Raw genomic sequence first — 21,805 nt, forward strand, 5'->3', positions numbered from 1 at the left:
GATTGGCATTTTGTAATGATGCTGGTGTACAATGTGACTGGTGCTATTTTCATTGGAAGCCATAAAACTGTAATTCATGTAACTAATTAAGACCACTGTGCTAGAAAGTTTCAGACGTTGCACTGCTGCAGCACGAGGATCTTGTCACAGTGGAACTAATTCAGAGCCCATGGAGTTTTCTGGATTGCTGATGCCTGCTTCAGTGTGAACAACTATTGGTAAGTTTTGTATCCGGGAAGTAAATGATCAACAACGCCTAGAGCTAATGCTCCCATAATTCACAAAGTTCTTACATCCAGTTTATATGACAGAGCTAAACTGGAGTGCTAATCTCAAGAAGCAAATTGGTCAATTTGACCTGGGTGAGTAAGAAGATTCAGAATGTGTCGTCTGCTCTGACAGACGAACATGAGCTTAACTGAACATGAGCTCTGCGAATTACGGAGTACTTTCGATGCGTCAAGATCCAGCTGCCGTGCGTCTGTCTAAACTTTCAAGTTCATACTGGATGAATTGTATTATAACAGCGAGCACACCACTCGCGGTACAAGTTACATTAGTCAGATATACGTAGCATAACCATGTTTTTGAATATTGGTAGAGCAGCAGTAGAGCTCAGCTGCTTAAGAATACATCATCAAACAAACAGCTACTTAATCACTAACAACACCTGGAAACTCCATGAAGCAAGTACTCCTTCATGTGAGTTTCTTTCTTGAGACAAAGTTACTACAGTACTAGGGGAAGCTGAATCCACCGATGCCCTCCCTGGCGCCGGCGGGCGGGCTGATGTAGACCCAGAGCAGCGACACGATCATGCAGATGAGCCCAGACCAGACGAAGACGATGGTCGGCACGCGGCCGCGGCGTCCCAGGAGGCCCTTGGCGAAGGGGTAGAGGTGGCAGAGCACCCAGAAGCTGAAGAATGCGCCGCCCAGCAGCTTGCTCCACTGCGGGAACTCGCTGTACACTGTCCGCGCCGTCGCCACGGCCATGGCCACCGCGTTCAGCATCATGATGGTCACGGGGGGCACCATCAGGAAGCTCCACCGCACCTCGTACAGCTCCGCGAACGTCTCCTCCTCGCCGTCTTCGGCGCCGCCCGGCTTGGACGTGAGCGTGAAGGAGATGTCAACCCCGGCGATCACCTTGAGGAGGCCCTGCAGCACTGCGGCCGGGTGCGCGCTGGTGCCGCCGATGACCCAGAACTGCTCGTTGCGCCACCACTCATGCAGCGTGATCCCGGACCACTTGATCTCCAGCAGCGCCAGCAGGCAGAGCGTGATGGTGATGACGAGCAGGAAGACAAGGAAGGTGGCGTCGAGGTGCTGGACGATGAACTTGCCGGTGAAGAGGGACACGGCCGGGAGGACGCAGTAGACGATGAGGAACATTGACGTGAACGGGTACATGCCCACGTTGAAGTAGGCGATGCGCTGCAGGAGCTTCATCCGCCGAGTGGCGAACATGGCGTTGTTGCGGGAGAAGAAGATCTCCACGGACCCCGTCGCCCACCGGAGCACCTGGTGGAGACGGTCGGTGAGGTTGATCGGCGCCGTGCCCCGGAACGCGTCGCGGCGGGTGACGCAGTACACCGACCGCCACCCGCGGTTGTGCATCCGGTACCCGGTGACCACGTCCTCTGTCACGGACCCGTAGATCCACCCGATGCGCCGCCCCCACTCCGTCTTCTGCTCGTAGAAGCAGGAGATCACGCTGATGGCCTCGCCGACCGTCGCGGCGTCCAGCGGCTCGCGTGGCACGGCCAGCGCGCCGGCGGGGCGGCCCTGGTGCACCCCTGGCATGTCCTGCAGCAGCCGCCCTTGGTACTCCGCCACCGGGATCGATGACACGAACATCCCCGAGCTGCCGAACCGCTTGGGCATCAGCGTGGATGACTCGATGTCGCTGAGCTGGTTGTGGTCGTCGTCCTCCATGGGCGGCAGCATGGACTCGTGCTCGCTCTCCCTGTCCGTCTTCTTCCCCATGCTGGGTTTCTTCCTCAGGAACAGCTTGATCTTCTTCCTCCCGAGCCAGCCGTGGTGCTCCGTGGCGCGCGGCGGGCTGAACCCGTACAGCGCGGTGCGGCGGAAGATGCAGCCCGTGCCGACGTACATGGGGCCCTGCAGCCCGTCCATGGCGCGCATGGCCACGTCGAAGAAGACCAGGTTGTGGTTGGCGTACCGGTCGTTGGGGTCGATCCCCTCGAACCGCTGCGGGAACTGCACGTAGCAGATGCGGTCGCCGCCGCGGTCGAGCATGTAGCACATCCCTTCCCGGAGCGCCGCCGAGTTGTGCACGTAGTGGTCGCAGTCCAGGTTGAGGATGAAGGGCCCGTTGGACATGATGGCGCTCGTCCGCACCAGCGCGTTCATGGCGCCGGCCTTCTTGTTGTGGTCGTACCCTGGCCTCTTCTCGCGCGAAACGTACACCAGCATAGGCAGACGGATGTCCACGCCGGTAGTGTCGATCAGCGCGCCGGACTCCGCTGGCTCGCCGCCAAGCACCGGCTCGGACGTCGGCGGCGCAAGCATTGCCTGAATGATGTTCATCAATAATTGGGTACATGAGCATTCCGAATCGATTGAACAGAAATGGAATGATTCATGTCAGCAGCAACAAGTAGATGGGGAATTGAGGATTCGAGCAATCACCTGAATGATGCCTGCGTGGTCACCGCGAGAGTGGTCCTTGGCGCCGGTGAGCCAAGTGCCGTGCCACTGGGAACCGTCAGACATCCATGTCGCCTTCACTGCCCCAGTCTCTGCCAACGGAGCCGTTCCGAGCGCGTCACCGGCCGCTACGGCGTCCTCTTGCTGCCTCCTCCTGGCGCGCAGCTCCTCGCCGGCGTTGTACGCGTCAGAGCGGCGACGGATGGCCTCCGTGAGCGAGTTGACGCGCACCTTGAACTCGTCGTACTCCCGCTTCACCTTCCTCCTCTCTCGGACGAAGTCCAGGCGCACCTTGTTCCTGAGGAAGTCCCGCTTCTGGCCAAAGTAGGCCTCGGGGCAGCGCGGCTCGACGCCGTGCTTCCGGCAGAATGGCACCCAGGTGCGCGCGAAGCTGGCGGTCTCGGCGAGCGCCTCGAAGGTGAGGAGCGCGCCGCCGTCGTCGGACAGGTAGCAGGCGAGCTTCTCGACCGGGTAGTCGGCGGCGAGGATGGAGAGGATGGTGTTGGCGGTGACGAGCGGCGGCTCCTTGTCCGGGTCGGCGGTGGAGACGAAGACGTCGACGCCGGGCAGGTCGGAGCGGCCCTTGGGGTTGCGCGCCGTGGGGCGCTCGAAGCGGTCGGCGAGGACGTCGAGGTCGCAGGCGCGGTTCACCGGGCAGAGCTTGGGGAGGCTGTCGAGCAGCCAGGAGAAGGCGAACCACACCTCGCACGTCACCGACAGCGCCCACAGCCACATCGCGTCCGGGTTCGGGTGCCGGATGCGCCATGACAGGAAGAACCCCAGCGCCACCAGCCGGATCGCGATCAGCATCCTGCGTCGGAGGAGCAGAGGAACCCATCATCGTCACCACAAGTCAAGAATGGAAGTTTGAGGGAACGAATTTGTTTGTCGAAGCATTGGTGTGTTTACCTGTAAGGGCTGAGGATGGCCTGGGAGACGCTGGTTTTCCTCGTGAGTGGGCGGCGGCAGCTGCCGCCGAAGTTGGGCGGCTCCTCGATGCCGACGAAGCCGGTGGTGGCCCCGGCGGCGCCGTGGCCGTTCTTGGGCCAGAGGGCGTTGCCGTAGCCGTAGGTGCCCTTGGTCTCGAAGAGCCAGCGCGCGTGGTCGAACTCCGCGGGCTTGCCGTTGGTGCTGGCCATGGGCATCTTGACGGAGTGCACCAAGGAGAACCGTTTCGCCACGGAGGTCATGGGCATCCGGTCCCGCTCCTCCGACGACGACACCGCCTCGTCGTCCTCCTCCTCCTCGTCGACGGAGTCGTCCGTGTCGCTCCCGGCGGAGTAGGGCTCCTTGCAGCCCGGGCAGTTGGCGCTGGCGGCGGCGCAGTCCGCGTAGCACTCGTGGCAGATCATGAAGCCGCACTCGCAGGGCGGGCGGAGCGACGCCGGCATGTCGCAGCCGCGCATCTTGCACGACAGGTTCGCGGACGCGGCGGCGCCGGCTCCGTCGGCGCCGGCGGGGGTGAGCACGTGGCCCCGCGTGGCGCAGTTGAGCCCGCCGGTGAAGATGGTGGCGGAGACGTAGCTCCGCTGCGCCGCCGCGGGCGCGTCCTCCTTGGACGCGGCGGCGGACGCCGTGGTGGTCGTCCTGTCCGGCGTGGGCGGGATGTGCACGGTGTAGTGCACGAACTCGGCGCTCCCGTCCGCGGCGGCGTCCCTGGACGCGTACCGGCTGCCCCCGGCGCCGCTCCGGCGCACGGGGGAGACCTGCAGCGTGGCCGTGGAGGAGCCGATCGAGTGCCTGGAGACCGGGCTCGTGATCCCGGAAGACCTCCTCACCACCCCATCCCCGGGGCTCCCGCCACCGGCAGCAGCGGCCTTCCCTCCCCGCGGCGACACGGTAACCGTCACCGGCGAGCCCGCCGGCAACGACAGCCGCCGCGACATCACTCGTACTCCAAATCAGCTGAGAACTCCAACCGAACAGTCACCAGAGAGCTTAGCTCGAGAACAACCAAGAAGCAGAGAGCTCAGCTAGAGCCCATTCCGCGCGCTCAAAGAGAGAAAGAAAGTGGAACTGAAAGCTGGTCGCGGCGGGGCGAGCTGGAAATAATGGCGAGATCTAGATGGTGGGGAAGAAGAAGGATTGAGCAATCGATTGCTGAACCTCGGGGAGCGAGACGAGGATCTGAGCTGTGGCAGAGGCGTGTCGCCGGCGCGGCGTTATTTATTCCCCTCGAATTCCCTTCCCCGCTTTCGAAAACGGCGAGCCCAACGGTCGAGTGTGCGTCGGCTCTGACGCGCGGGCGTTACCAGTGCCGCAACGGTAGGCTTCGGTCCGGATGGCAGATCGGACGGCTGAGGTTTGATTCGGCTGAGCGGGGCGAGAGAGCCTGAGGAGGAAGGTAGCCGTTTGGCCGGGAGTGAGGCCGGCCGGCGAAAGGCTGACGGGTGGGCCATAGGATAGGGATCTCGTATCCGTTTCATTTGACGGTGAAGATTGGGAAATTTGTCTCGTCTGGCTCTTACTTAGCTTTTGAATGATGGAGATTTTACCTGAGTCACGTGGTAAACTCGATTATCATCATAACTACATCGACTCATGCACATGCCACATGTGACATGCATATTGTTTGCTGGCCAGGGTTTATGTTGGTTGTGTTCCTTCTACTTTCTTCTCAGTGTCTAGGTACATTCGATTTAAAACAAAATATGTGACATTCTTTTCTGGGAGGGACGAACTATTATTTGCCAATTTATGAATACTAACTTATTCTTGTCTAGGAAACAATTTGCAAAATATTTTGCTGACTACGTAGACCACTTATGGTTCAAACTAGGGCTAAATCTTTGAAGAAATCTATAAAAGAAAAACGAAACCCAATGGGCGAGCACCCAGGGCATATTCTTGCAGGGGAGCTATGAGCAGCAAACCACGGTGTCCGAGACTCGAACCCGAGTTGCTAGGTAGCTGAGCGCACTCCTGCTTTAGCTAGCCATCCGACCCTCTGGTCAGGCTCAATCTTTGAAGAATTATATCTCGGGGAGCGATATTTTCTGATTCTTGGCCGCTTTTAGCCCATGCATGAGTATTGAACAACCTCTAAACTCTTATTGCTAAACTACTCCCTCCGGTTCATATTACTCAACGCTAATATAGACGTATCAAGGCACATTTTAATTGTAGATAGATACATCCGTTTTAGTGGCAAGTAATATGGATCGGAGGGAGTACGAGATAAGTTAAAGTTTTTGCCTTGGTTCAAGAAGGTTACGATCCAGTGAATTTTCTCTTGAAACTTTTTTTTTTGCGGGGAATTTTCTCTTGAAACTGAGTGCAAGTGGCTTGTAAGAAAGGGAAAGTCCTGAACTTTTAGTCCTGCAAAATGAACGATCTGAACATAAGAAAATAACTTCGAATCCTACACAATATGAAATTTTTGAGTTTTTATAAACCTATTAAGCCCTTATTCTAGACGATGAATTGGAACATCCAAACTTCCATTGAGACACTCGGAAGTGTGCAAATCCGCCCGAGCATGGGATATGCATTTTACCCAAAAGAAAAGTTGTTTTCAGCACGATGATCTTGCGATTGAGGAATCATTTGCTTTAGTCACAGCGCGAAATGGCTCTTTTCAGAACCTGGGCCCCACCGTCGGTATATCCCTTTTATGCTCAGAAAGTCAACTTCGTTGGCAGAATAAGTTGACTCTCATTCCACCCGTTGGAGTGTGCACGCTCCTCGGCATCTCAAACGAGATCAAATATATTTAGCGCCAAGGATTTTGTGTAGTCATACACAGCACAGTGCACGTCGATTAGAAAGATATTTTACTATAGGAGCACAGTACAAAGAGGCAAATAAAAAAGTAGTACTGTAGTACGTTTCCTGAATAAAAGAAGCAATGAACAGTGCAACCATTTTCTTTTTTAAAGTTACTAGTACAAATGCCCGTGCGTTGTCACGGGACGCAAATTTTATTTTTAAATACACATACATAAGGGATGTATATTTCCTTACTGGAAAAACATTCCTTCTATCAAAGAACTTCAATAGAATCATCTTTGTCCACACTATGGTTCAACTATATTCTCATTGTAGGCACATGTGTTTATAAAGAAACTGAGCATCCAGCGATAAAGCGAAAGTATTATTATATTTTTCAATCAAGTAGTCACATAAATCTCGTTACGTGCATAAATCTATCAATTAAAAAGCAACATTAATAACACATATGTACTAAACAGCTAGACCTTTAATTTAGGCTGCCAAGCCTACACTTCAGCTTCATTTTGTCTTGCAATGAATGCCCACTTCTTTCTTACCACTTCAGGCAGCACCAAGCACCCACTTGAATCTCTTCCTTCTTGTGCTGCACATCTCTCTCCACACCACCACACTGCTTTCTTCATCCTATCAATGTTCTACACCATTATCTTGCAAACTGCTTTTGGGATATTAGAATAATTTAATCTCATCATGATTATTAATCAAGCAAAATTCTTTACCTTTTTTCCCAATTACATTCCAAGTATTAAGAAATATATCATGGCTCATACATGCTTGAAATATACTACTCGATAAAATTATATAAGTATATCATACTATATAGTATCCTTAAAAAACCCATTGAGATTCCCTGACACACCAAACTGATTACTTCACAAACTATGTGACTCGCTCCATAGTACATATTAGATTCAAATAAACAAAAACTTATATGAGGAAAACAAAAACTAATAAACGAAATTTATCAGAAATACGAATTGTAATCAAAGGAAAGATAAGTTCAGGTGTGTTTTTCTTGCTGTCTTATGTTATATCGTCAGTAGCTAAAAAGGCACATATTGTGTCAGCTTCATGAAATCTATTTGGCCATGATACTTTGATGGGACTGGAGAAAACCAAGCGAACCAAAAAAACTGTCAGTTGATGTTATGCCATTCCAGTTGACTCGTCTCTTCAATCCCATTACTTTCTTTATCAGCTTCTTAAATGCTTGAAAGAATCAACGACTCAATAATTCACATCTGATAATCATTACATATGATAGGTTACAATATATTGATCGATTGCAAAATATGAAAGAATACAGAACAACATGCCTTATAAGCTTCGGTCATTATGCACATAATGTATCATAGTAGTCATAGAAGAAAATGTTTGATAACACAACAGTGAGGTGGCTACACTATAAGATGTAGCATGTGCGCATCGCTTTTCTTTAAACGAAACAAGCATACATCAGAAGAGAGGACACTTATCTCTTGAGTTATAATTCCAGAATGCAATGCAACCATCTTTTTGACGATGTCTCCATTCATCTTCTTGATGGTGTTCAACTGTGGCCCCTTTTTTTGAACCATGTCTACTGCATATTTGCATAAAAATATAGAGAAACTTCTAAGTAATGATTCACAATGAATCGCTGATCAAGCAGCTGCGTGAGACAACAGTACAAACAAATGTCAGGTTGGCTGATAAGTGTGATTGTTAGATGTGGCCTGGAATTCATTCATCTCGGTACCTCTTTCTTCTTGACGCTCCCTCCGGCCACTGGACATCATCCATGGAAGCCGCCGGCCATGGAGACAAAGGATCTCAGGCTAGCAAGCCATCAACAATTTCATCTGGTATGTATGATCTCAAGGCGCTATTGGCAGCTGAGGTGTATACCATCACCCCATTAAGCATCTCAAATGCATATGACTAAGCAGATGTGTTATTTTGTGGGGTAGGAACAAACTTGAGGAAAAGGGAAAAAGAAATTGAAAATTGGCACCAGTTTACCTATGCTGATAGATTAAAAAATGAGCTATCATTCACATAGTACTTTCATGGTAACGACACAAACAAATGAGTAAGAAAAATCATAGTCGAAATGGAAACGACACAAAAACTAACACACCATGGACCTAACCTCCAAATCCTTCTGCCCCAAATCAAAACCAGAACACGCCACTCAGGGGGAAAATTCAAGATCTACTTGAAATTTGGACAGACTCAAGGACTGTTACAAACTACCAGATGGTGGACGGAACTCGGCGACGACCTAGCATTGCTCGGAGCCCCAACACAATATGTTTAAACTTACAATATTCAGCTAGCCCTCTAAATTATATACCATGGAGAGCAAATTTAGATGGCTAGCTTAAAACTGAATCAAGTGGAAATATACCAGGTCAACGTTGAGGTACATATATCTTGAGGACACGCTGCTACACGTCTTCAACTTGACAGAGGAGGAAGCCGTACCATCTGGTTCAACCTGCATTTGGTTGAAAAAATATTCAACAAAATTCAGTAAGCAAAATTACACCTTCTTAGTTTTGCCCATTATAAAATAAAACATGATTCATGCATCAGTCCAAGGATTCATGCCTTAAGAGAAAACAAGTAACCTCCAGTAACAATCCATAATTCAGATTGCATCTATAAATGTACAGGTAATATGCTAGAATAAAATTCATATTAGAGATTTTTGTGAAGAAAAACAAACTTCAAAGGGTTATGGGATGCGATGTGGACCACCAGAAGCAAGCCATGTTATTCTAGTCAGAGCTACATATAGTTTTGTTAAACGAAGCCTATCTCGCCAATTTTACCAACAAAACAACATTGCTGGAAGATTAGAGAAATCGTGCAAAAAGAGCAATGGAAATATTAAGGATTTACGAGAAGAAGAAAAGTAGGGCCTAAATAGAATGGTGCACCATGCTATCACACATGGCAGACCAACTCTCACCAACATAAAATTCATCTTCAATGTTCTCATTTATTGGCAGTTTATGTTACCTCCTCACACAAAGAACTGTAGTAACCAATTACAGGAAACGTACTTGTTGGCATGAAATTGAACGGCGCCGAGCAATGATCCGGCAGATGGATCCGCAAGTATTCATTAGGACATGGTTGTTGCCCGATTAGGAAGCCGTTCCTTGTGATCTCCAAGTAATCTAAGTATTCTTGGCATATTGCCGCTGTTTCGGTAGCTCAAACATAATCATGTTCTACAAGGAGGAGATGCCATTAGATTAGAGGATATCACAAATTTTGCAATGCGTCATCTTCAATATCATATAAACACCAATTTTATCAATTAAATATCTCACATTAATCGCAAGTAGAAAACTGAACGTTTTAAGTGCTAGTTGTCTAAGGGAAATTATCATGCTGCTCATTCGCTTCGATGGTTAAATTTAAATCACACTATATAACTCTTAGGTCACCCCTATAATAGACAATCCAATCGGTAAGTGCAAATATCGGCTCATTGCCAAGGAAAAGGATGCCAAGAATTAGCTGCAAACAACATGAAACTGAGCTTGGATGGTTCCAGGAAATTATTAAAACTAATGCAGTTACAGTACCAATGAAAGCACCAAGTTTATCTCCTATAAAGTTTCACCTATTAGGAGAGCAGAACACAAGATAACAGTGCTAATAAATAAATATTTCCTTCTCAACCTGCAATATATAAGCATGCATCGTCCACATGAAGGAAGAGACATGATACTTATGGTTAAATAAAAAGTTAATAAAACTTTGTTTAACTAACAAAACTAAAGAACATGTATCATTTCCTTCAGGTCACTAAACGTTAGAAATTTGAAAAGGCCTAAGTGTAACAACCCAAAAATTTGAAAACAAACAAAATGAATTTCCCTAGTTCCAAATTTTGGAACCAACAAAAACTTTTATTAAAATAAGATTGATACATATAGATCTTGTTTAAATCTTGTGTTTTGCCATGATGAGTGTTATTATGCTTATGTGCTAAACCCTAAAACCCTAAATTGATCAAGTGAAGGTCACCAACCCAATAAAATAAAAGAGAGAGAAATCAAATAAGAAAAACCTTAAACCCTAATCTTCTCCGAAATCAGTTTGGATCTATTTTGAGAACTCCAAAATAAAATAAAAGACAGATGGGGGCATATAGCCCTAATAGGTAAATCTTGAACCCTACCTTTATTAATTATGCTAAATGGTGGTGAACCATTGTGAACCCCACAAAACCCTAAACCTCACCCCTCTTTCCACCACCCTAGTTAAATTAAAATAAAAGGAAATTAAATGAGAAAGAGGCATATGTGCCTATGGCTATATTTATAAAACTTTACCCTAAGCCTTTCTACCTTGCTTAGAGGTTTGGAAAACCTTCATACACCTTACCTAGTACCTATCAAACCATTTCCAAGTGTTTTCCAAAGAAAATAAAAAGAAACTAAAAATGCCATAGAGGCATATGAGAGTAAAATGCAAATTTGTGAATTTGAGGATCTTGACCCTAAGACTTGTGGTGAATGGTTGGATCACTCCTATATACCATTTCAACACTCAACAACATCAAATGGGCCAAGAACAATCAAATTAAAAATCAAATGCCACATATGCATAGTGGCATATGTGACACATAGCCATTTCACCCAACTTTGACCTATGACTTTAAATCTTGACCAAATGATGTGAAACCATCTCTCATCCTAATATAACACTAAATTGACCCTAACCCATGTCCAAGTGAAGCAAGGGGAACAATTTACAAAAATAATAAAATTTGAACCTCACCTCTTATGTGTTATGGCCAATTTTGCAAATCTTTGATCAAGACCTTTTGAAATGGATTCAATGGTTTGAAAATGTTTCTAAACTAATAAGAATCACATTAGAGTCAACAAAAGTCAACTCAAATGGGGAGAAATCAAATAGGGAGAAAATCCCCAAAATTCACTCACATACACTTAGCCAAATTTGCAAATCTTCACCAAAGGCCACCATTGCTTGACCTATTGTTTGTAAAACTCTTATATATGATAAACAAACACAATTGCATCAAAGAAACCAAAATCAAATCCAAGCAAATCTCAAAATCAACTTACATGTGATAATGGTCATGTGAACCATTTATAAAATCTTACCCACTTTGCACCCCTGTCTTTGACTTTTCCCAAACTAACCTTGACCAACTCTTGCCATGTAATCCAAGACCATGTCAAGGTGAACAACTTTCATGTTGACCACCATACCTAATGTTGACCAGGTTGACCAGAATGCATTTGACAAGTGGAGACTTTGAAACTATGTGAAGATGACCCACTTTTTGAAAACTTGCAAAACAACACCAAATTGACCACCACCACCACCATTCCATCTCTATGAATATATGAATGAGATCCACCAAAGGAATTTCCAAATTTTGAAAACTTTTCTCTTGCGGCCATTTCTACAAACACCTTGCAGGCGGGGAATCAAGTTGTGCCCATGCTGCAATTTTGGTTGGACTTGGTCCAACTCGGCCACCCCCGCACTTCGGAGACCCTCCCTACCCTGCAGCACCAGTGCCACCACTTGCCATCACCACTACTTGACCAAAGCCACCGAGCTTGCCATGTCGTGGCATGCATGACACACACCCATGTCACCTTCCTCTCCGGTCCATTTCAGCATGCACGACCATGTCCCGGGCCTTCCACTCACCACTCGAACGTGCCAGACATGATGCTCGACGACTTGATGCACCACACACACCCAATGACACACCATGCCGGCCACCCTAGTCACCACCATGCCACCACTTGCTCCCCCTCTTTCTCTCTCTCTCTCACCGTGTCATCACGCTTGACATGGACCTCCTACACCTACCAGACATGACCCTTGGTGGAGGAGAGCAAAGACTTGACCACAACACTCATGCCATGTCACTTGATCACCAACCCGTGGCCACCCCTCTCCTCGCATGCACACCGCGTTACAGCACGTCACCCTGCGCCACCAGCTCCCTCTCGGTCCCGCTCCACCGCCGGACACGGCCGTTGGCCCGCGCGCGCCCCGAGACGACGCCACGACGCGACGTCCTTGAAGGACGCCGACGTCGGCATTGACCCCGTGCGCCCGCACACGACGCCATCAACCGCGCCACTACTCACGCGTCATCACCTACCCATGAGCTCACCTCCCGACGCAGCAGCGGTGCCGAAGACGCCCGTGCCCGCCGTGCACCGTGACGTCGTGGCCATGCCGACCACGTCGCGCCCCGCGCCTCCAGCCCGCTATATAAACTCCCCGCGCCTCCGGACTTCACCACACCATCCCACAGCATCCTCCCCTCCCTCCTAGCACCGCTCCTCTCGCCCTCCTCGCAGCCTCACCGGCGTCCACAAGCTCGCCGGCGACCACACCAAAAGCCGCCCAGATTTTTGCCACCATAGCCTCCAACACCTATACCAAAGTTGTAGCCCTTGGAAAGAGCTTTCCAACGCACCTAACCCCGCCTCAACCCGAGCTACGAAGTGAAAGATACGGCCCCCGCAAGGTTGCAGAATCGCGAGGTAGGCGATGAACCGCGCCGTCCGATCCCGATCCAGCGCACCGCGTGCGTCGCCTGCACCCGACGTGCATGCGCCATGCATGCGTGGCCCAGGCCACAGCTGGGCCGGCCCAATCTCCTTCCCGCCCCCGTTTGAATTCAAATTGCTTTAATTCTTTTTCAGTGAAATTGCTATCAGATGCCTTGCTAAAAATTTAATAACTCCAAATATACTTGGCCAAATTTTACAAATTTTATATATTTGGAAAGCTTAGGATTTTATCTACACAATGCCACTATATTGAACCCTAGATCTATTATATAATTAAAGTAGCAAAATAAACAAGTCAGGGACTTTTGTGACTTAGAATAATTATTAAAAATCAACCAAAAATGCTTTTTAGTTAATTCCAACTCCTATAATTCACATTTCACTTGTACTAATTGTTTCTGCAAAAATATGCCATGCTTACTTTGAATGATCATGGCCTAGTTTAATTAAAGGACCATATGGCTATTTCTAGTCAAATATATTGTCCAAAACTATTAATAAATCCTATGGGAGTTTCTCTCTAATTTAAATCTTGTCATGAACATTTAAAAATGAGATAGAGACTCTGGTCATTTAGTTCTCATATGAATTGTTTGATGATATTAAATCTCTACCATGTTAGGATTAAATGGTATGAGGTGCTACACCTCATTTAAATCATTTTCTTAAATAATAAGTATGAAGAGGTTGACTTTGGTCAACCTAGGTCATATATTGTTCATGAGAGAAATTAAATCTTAATAAGACAAAGAGAGGAAATTATTTCTCTAAGTAATTAAAAGTAACACCTTAATTAGTATGAGAGGAAATTATTTTTTCCTAAATAAGAAAACAACACATTTACCCACTTAATAGTAATGTGTGATGCTAGTTTAACTTGTGTAAATTATATGAGGTGTTTCACTTCATTTAAATCTTGTCCCAAGTATTTTCATATGAAGTTTGAACCCCTGGTCAAATACTCTCACATGAAATACTTGGAGATTTTAAATCATAATAGGCATTATTAAATGGTATGAGGTATCTCTACCTCATTTAAATCATTTTCTCAAATGATGATGATGAATGGTTGACTTAGGTCAACATAAATTCATGTGTGATGGTTTGAGAAATTAAATCTTAAGAAGATTCAATGAGAGGAAATTATTCCTCAAGAATTAAAAGGAAACTATCATTTACATATATAAAGAGAGGAAATTAATTTTCTTAAAAATAAAGCCATATCAACCCACATGATGACACTGTGATAATGCTAGAATAGTTGGTGTGATTTATGTGTGTGCTTTTTATAGCTCTTGAACTTGTGTGGTGATTGTATACCCCGTATTCGTATTCATAGACGCTAGTGCCGAAGGCTACGAAGGGGACGACGAGAACATCTACGGAGAAGAAGGAGGAACATTTTGATCAATACACCCACCAAGGCAAGCTAATATTCTTGCAAGACTACCCAAGTGCAAAGCTCCTCACGAGCAAGGCACCATTACTTTTTCCTTCATGCTTAATGATCCTATTTCCCAGTTTTACTCTACAAGCTTTATTTACTTTTGTTTTATCAAAGTACTTTTTGATTTATGATTCACTTGGTTAGTATTGGATTAGTACAAGAGTATCAAAGTTAGCCTAGAAGCAAAGAAAATTACTTAGCACCCCTCATACTTAGATGCTAGTGCTAAATTAAAAATGACTACTCTAGATGGGAATATGTGCAATGAAAGGACTTTGAAAACCTTGGAATGATGATCCATTCTATTGAAAGATTTTGAAGGTGAATATGACTTGTGAATGACTTGGTGAATTTTACAAAACTGATGGTTGGGTTCGGATGCGATACCATTCCAATTTACAAGTACCCCCACAATACCTGATTATGGGTAGGGCTTAACTGGAAGTTTATGTGTCTTAGTATGGGTTCCCTCTAAACAAGCGTCATCGGGGTTATGCCGAAAGCTGCCTCCACCACAAAAGAAACGACGTTAAAGATGAGGTGAATGTCCGGCCCAAGCCTCGTGCAGTTCCCAGGTTGACAGCTTGGTCTTCACTCGGGAGGCCAAGCTCATGGGGAGAGGTACCTATACTAGGAAATGTAAGTGAAAGGTTTTGGTTGATGATCCGCGTACTGAGTTACGATTATTCAGGGTTACCCCTGACGGATGTAATCAAAAGTTGTGGCACAAGCGTACAACCTCTGCAGAGTGTAAACCTATTCGAATAGCCGCGTCCACGGTTAAGGACGGTTGGAAAGGCCATACTGTTCCGTCATCAGACTTTTTTCAAAAATGTGACCTATGACTTGTGATTTTTGCTTTTGAAAGGTGAATGTTGAGTTTGACTTGAATTACAACAAAGGTTGTGGGAATGACACTAATGTTCCCACTTGAGTTAGTTAGCACATGAAAGGTCTTGATTTCAAATACTTGTGAACTAAAATTGGCTTTATGCAAAAGAAACTAGAGCTTAGCACCCCCTTACCAGAAATGTTCGTACTTACATTAGTATTAGTTTGCGAGTACTTTAAAGTACTCACGGCTGTGTCCCCGGCTATTCAAATGGCCGAGACTATGAAGAGGAGCAGCGAGTATGAAGAGGATGGACAGCAGGACGTCTACGACAACTAGGACTACTCCCGACGTCAAGCGTTGGCCCGTGGACTATAGAGTCCCCTTCGATCTACGCTTCCGCTATGTATTTGTGATGTGTGTTGAAACAATAGTTCAACTATTATTGTAATATTGGATCATGTGATCTATTTGTAAGACAACTATGATATGTAATGAATGATGACTTATGATATTCAACTGTTATGTCTCGCAACAACAATATTCCTGGGATTGCGATGTATGGCATAACAGGCACCTGGACTTAAAAATCCGGGTGTTGACAAGTTGGTATCGAGCCATTGTTTGACCTTAGGAGACCCTAGTTAGAATGGACGTCCGAAAAACTTAGTTTCAAAACCAATGAAGTGAATATTTATGAAAACTTATTCTCACTCTTATCCTTGAAATCTTTTCAAAAGGAGAAGTCCATGCTCTACTTTTCCTTGAAATTCTACCTAAAATTTTGCACACTTGATCACTTTAGTAGAACTCACACCTACGCAAGAGTTTGTATCAGGATCCCCCTTGTATCGTAGAGCGATGAATGGTTCTTCAAACCAACGGTGTGTTAGATTTGTAATGTGTGATGCTTGGTATGAATGAAAAAGTGTTGTTGGTTGTACCCCCTCAACACTACTCAAGTTTGGAACTTTTCAAATTTTATCTCAACCAGACCATAGAAATTCCCCCTTTATCTTATGATCTACCTCATTGTTCAGATGGCCCCTCCTACCCGCAACAACCCCCGTGCCCAAGCCAACCAGATGCACATTAAGCACACCAAGATGATTGACACCATCAACATCCTCGCAATGGAGCGCAAGGCACTTCGTCATCAGCACGCCAAGAAGGACCACCTCATTGCTCGTCTCCGCGTGAGGATAGCAACCCTGGAGCAACTCATCCCATTACCCAACCATGCCCCCAGAGACAAGTCCACTGTGACTTGCCATGCATGTGGTGTTACTGGTCATTACTCTAAAAAGTGCCCGATGAAAGCCGCCAACAATGCCCCAAGGACTGGAAGCAATGCTGTACCCATTGCCCAAAAGGACAAGTCAACGATAACCTGCTATGAATGTGGAACTGTGGGTCATTACTCCAATGAATGCCTCAAGAAGCTTGCCAGGATTGCCCTCAATACCGCTGCACCTGCCCAGCAGCAGCGCTGTGTCACAACTGGAAGAAAGTTTGCCCCAAACTACCCAAACAACCGCAACGGTCGTTACTACCGCTTGAATACCACCGAAGCTACGTGAAGCACCCCAGGCCATGCCAAGTATGTTCCCCCGTTAATCTCACTGCTCAATCTCTCTTAGGAACCTAACTTTTCTTAAAATCTCGGGACGAGATTTGTTTAAGGGGGAAGGGTTTGTAACAACCCAAAAATTTGAAAACAAACAAAATGAATTTCCCTAGTTCCAAATTTTGGAACCAACAAAAACTTTTATTAAAATAAGATTGATACATATAGATCTTGTTTAAATCTTGTGTTTTGCCATGATGAGTGTTATTATGCTTATGTGCTAAACCCTAAAACCCTAAATTGATCAAGTGAAGGTCACCAACCCAATAAAATAAAAGAGAGAGAAATCAAATAAGAAAAACCTTAAACCCTAATCTTCTCCAGAATCAGTTTGGATCTATTTTGAGAACTCCAAAATAAAATAAAAGACAGATGGGGGCATATAGCCCTAATAGGTAAATCTTGAACCCTACCTTTATTAATTATGCTAAATGGTGGTGAACCATTGTGAACCCCACAAAACCCTAAACCTCACCCCTCTTTCCACCACCCTAGTTAAATTAAAATAAAAGGAAATTAAATGAGAAAGAGGCATATGTGCCTATGGCTATATTTATAAAACTTTACCCTAAGCCTTTCTACCTTTCTTAGAGGTTTGGAAAACCTTCATACACCTTACCTAGTACCTATCAAACCATTTCCAAGTGTTTTCCAAAGAAAATAAAAAGAAACTAAAAATGCCATAGAGGCATATGAGAGTAAAATGCAAATTTGTGAATTTGAGGATCTTGACCCTAAGACTTGTGGTGAATGGTTGGATCACTCCTATATACCATTTCAACACTCAACAACATCAAATGGGCCAAGAACAATCAAATTAAAAATCAAATGCCACATATGCATAGTGGCATATGTGACACATAGCCATTTCACCCAACTTTGACCTATGACTTTAAATCTTGACCAAATGATGTGAAACCATCTCTCATCCTAATATAACACTAAATTGACCCTAACCCATGTCCAAGTGAAGCAAGGGGAACAATTTACAAAAATAATAAAATTTGAACCTCACCTCTTATGTGTTATGGCCAATTTTGCAAATCTTTGATCAAGACCTTTTGAAATGGATTCAATGGTTTGAAAATGTTTCTAAACTAATAAGAATCACATTAGAGTCAACAAAAGTCAACTCAAATGGGGAGAAATCAAATAGGGAGAAAATCCCCAAAATTCACTCACATACACTTAGCCAAATTTGCAAATCTTCACCAAAGGCCACCATTGCTTGACCTATTGTTTGTAAAACTCTTATATATGATAAACAAACACAATTGCATCAAAGAAACCAAAATCAAATCCAAGCAAATCTCAAAATCAACTTACATGTGATAATGGTCATGTGAACCATTTATAAAATCTTACCCACTTTGCACCCCTGTCTTTGACTTTTCCCAAACTAACCTTGACCAAATCTTGCCATGTAATCCAAGACCATGTCAAGGTGAACAACTTTCATGTTGACCACCATACCTAATGTTGACCAGGTTGACCAGAATGCATTTGACAAGTGGAGACTTTGAAACTATGTGAAGATGACCCACTTTTTGAAAACTTGCAAAACAACACCAAATTGACCACCACCACCACCATTCCATCTCTATGAATATATGAATGAGATCCACCAAAGGAATTTCCAAATTTTGAAAACTTTTCTCTTGCGGCCATTTCTACAAACACCTTGCAGGCGGGGAATCAAGTTGTGCCCATGCTGCAATTTTGGTTGGACTTGGTCCAACTCCGGCCACCCCCGCACTTCGGAGACCCTCCCTACCCTGCAGCACCAGTGCCACCACTTGCCATCACCACTACTTGACCAAAGCCACCGAGCTTGCCATGTCGTGGCATGCATGACACACACCCATGTCACCTTCCTCTCTCGGTCCATTTCAAGCATGCACGACCATGTCCCGGGCCTTCCACTCACCACTCCGAACGTGCCAGACATGATGCTCGACGACTTGATGCACCACACACACCCAATGACACACCATGCCGGCCACCCTAGTCACCACCATGCCACCACTTGCTCCCCCTCTTTCTCTCTCTCTCTCACCGTGTCATCACGCTTGACATGGACCTCCTACACCTACCGGACATGACCCTTGGTGGAGGAGAGCAAAGACTTGACCACAACACTCATGCCATGTCACTTGATCACCAACCCGTGGCCACCCCTCTCCTCGCATGCACACCGCGTTACGAGCACGTCACCCCGCGCCACCGGCTCCCTCTCGGTCCCGCTCCACCTGCCGGACACGGCCGTTGGCCCGCGCGCGCCCCGGGACGACGCCACGACGTGACGTCCTTGAAGGACGCCGACGTCGGCATTGACCCCGTGCGCCCCGCACACGACGCCATCAACCGCGCCACTACTCACGCGTCATCACCTACCCATGAGCTCACCTCCCGACGCAGCCAGCAGTGCCGAAGACGCCCGTGCCCGCCGTGAACCGTGACGTCGTGGCCATGCCGACCACGCCGCGCCCCGCGCCTCCAGCCGCTATATAAACTCCCCCGCGCCTCTGGACTTCACCACACCATCCCACAGCATCCTCCCCTCCCTCCTAGCACCGCTCCTCTCGCCCTCCTCGCAGCTCACCGGCGTCCACAAGCTCGCCGGCGACCACACCAAAAGCCGCCCAGATTTTTGACACCATAGCCTCCAACACCTATACCAAAGTTGTAGCCCTTGGAAAGAGCTTTCCAACGCACCTAACCCCGCCTCAACCCGAGCTACGAAGTGAAAGATACGGCCCCGCAAGGTTGCGGAATCGCGAGGTAGGCGATGAACCGCGCCGTCCGATCCCGATCCAGCGCACCGCGTGCGTCGCCTGCACCCGACGTGCATGCGCCATGCATGCGTGGCCCAGGCCACAGCTGGGCCGGCCCAATCTCCTTCCCGCCCCCGTTTGAATTCAAATTGCTTTAATTCTTTTTCAGTGAAATTGCTATCAGATGCCTTGCTAAAAATTTAATAACTCCAAATATACTTGGCCAAATTTTACAAATTTTATATATTTGGAAAGCTTAGGATTTTATCTACACAATGCCACTATATTGAACCCTAGATCTATTATATAATTAAAGTAGCAAAATAAACAAGTCAGGGACTTTTGTGACTTAGAATAATTATTAAAAATCAACCAAAAATGCTTTTTAGTTAATTCCAACTCCTATAATTCACATTTCACTTGTACTAATTGTTTCTGCAAAAATATGCCATGCTTACTTTGAATGATCATGGCCTAGTTTAATTAAAGGACCATATGGCTATTTCTAGTCAAATATATTGTCCAAAACTATTAATAAATCCTATGGGAGTTTCTCTCTAATTTAAATCTTGTCATGAACATTTAAAAATGAGATAGAGACTCTGGTCATTTAGTTCTCATATGAATTGTTTGATGATATTAAATCTCTACCATGTTAGGATTAAATGGTATGAGGTGCTACACCTCATTTAAATCATTTTCTTAAATAATAAGTATGAAGAGGTTGACTTTGGTCAACCTAGGTCATATATTGTTCATGAGAGAAATTAAATCTTAATAAGACAAAGAGAGGAAATTATTTCTCTAAGTAATTAAAAGTAACACCTTAATTAGTATGAGAGGAAATTATTTTTTCCTAAATAAGAAAACAACACATTTACCCACTTAATAGTAATGTGTGATGCTAGTTTAACTTGTGTAAATTATATGAGGTGTTTCACTTCATTTAAATCTTGTCCCAAGTATTTTCATATGAAGTTTGAACCCCTGGTCAAATACTCTCACATGAAATACTTGGAGATTTTAAATCATAATAGGCATTATTAAATGGTATGAGGTATCTCTACCTCATTTAAATCATTTTCTCAAATGATGATGATGAATGGTTGACTTAGGTCAACATAAATTCATGTGTGATGGTTTGAGAAATTAAATCTTAAGAAGATTCAATGAGAGGAAATTATTCCTCAAGAATTAAAAGGAAACTATCATTTACATATATAAAGAGAGGAAATTAATTTTCTTAAAAATAAAGCCATATCAACCCACATGATGACACTGTGATAATGCTAGAATAGTTGGTGTGATTTATGTGTGTGCTTTTTATAGCTCTTGAACTTGTGTGGTGATTGTATACCCCGTATTCGTATTCATAGACGCTAGTGCCGAAGGCTACGAAGGGGACGACGAGAACATCTACGGAGAAGAAGGAGGAACATTTTGATCAATACACCCACCAAGGCAAGCTAATATTCTTGCAAGACTACCCAAGTGCAAAGCTCCTCACGAGCAAGGCACCATTACTTTTTCCTTCATGCTTAATGATCCTATTTCCCAGTTTTACTCTACAAGCTTTATTTACTTTTGTTTTATCAAAGTACTTTTTGATTTATGATTCACTTGGTTAGTATTGGATTAGTACAAGAGTATCAAAGTTAGCCTAGAAGCAAAGAAAATTACTTAGCACCCCTCATACTTAGATGCTAGTGCTAAATTAAAAATGACTACTCTAGATGGGAATATGTGCAATGAAAGGACTTTGAAAACCTTGGAATGATGATCCATTCTATTGAAAGATTTTGAAGGTGAATATGACTTGTGAATGACTTGGTGAATTTTACAAAACCGATGGTTGGGTTCGGATGCGATACCATTCCAATTTACAAGTACCCCCACAATACCTGATTATGGGTAGGGCTTAACTGGAAGTTTATGTGTCTTAGTATGGGTTCCCTCTAAACAAGCGTCATCGGGGTTATGCCGAAAGCTGCCTCCACCACAAAAGAAACGACGTTAAAGATGAGGTGAATGTCCGGCCCAAGCCTCGTGCGGCTCCCGGAGTTGACAAGTTGGTCTTCACTGGGAGGCCAAGCTCATGGGGAGAGGTACCTATACTAGGAAATGTAAGTGAAAGGTTTTGGTTGATGAT

General features: G+C 45.7%; 1 protein-coding gene across 1 annotated transcript; it reads right to left on the reverse strand.

Moving 5' to 3' along the window:
• Nucleotides 1-737: 737 nt before the first annotated feature.
• Nucleotides 738-4,558, reverse strand: LOC124653090 (cellulose synthase-like protein D4). Its single transcript, XM_047192143.1, has 3 exons — nucleotides 3,582-4,558; nucleotides 2,655-3,483; nucleotides 738-2,537 (listed from the first exon to the last, which is right to left on the reverse strand). The coding sequence occupies exons 1-3, from the start codon at nucleotides 4,556-4,558 to the stop codon at nucleotides 738-740; spliced, it is 3,606 nt and encodes a 1,201-aa protein (XP_047048099.1).
• Between the last annotated feature and the right edge of the window lie 17,247 nt (nucleotides 4,559-21,805).

Source organism: Lolium rigidum, chromosome 5, assembly GCF_022539505.1.
Source record: "Lolium rigidum isolate FL_2022 chromosome 5, APGP_CSIRO_Lrig_0.1, whole genome shotgun sequence".
NCBI classification, from domain to species: Eukaryota; Viridiplantae; Streptophyta; class Magnoliopsida; order Poales; family Poaceae; genus Lolium; species Lolium rigidum.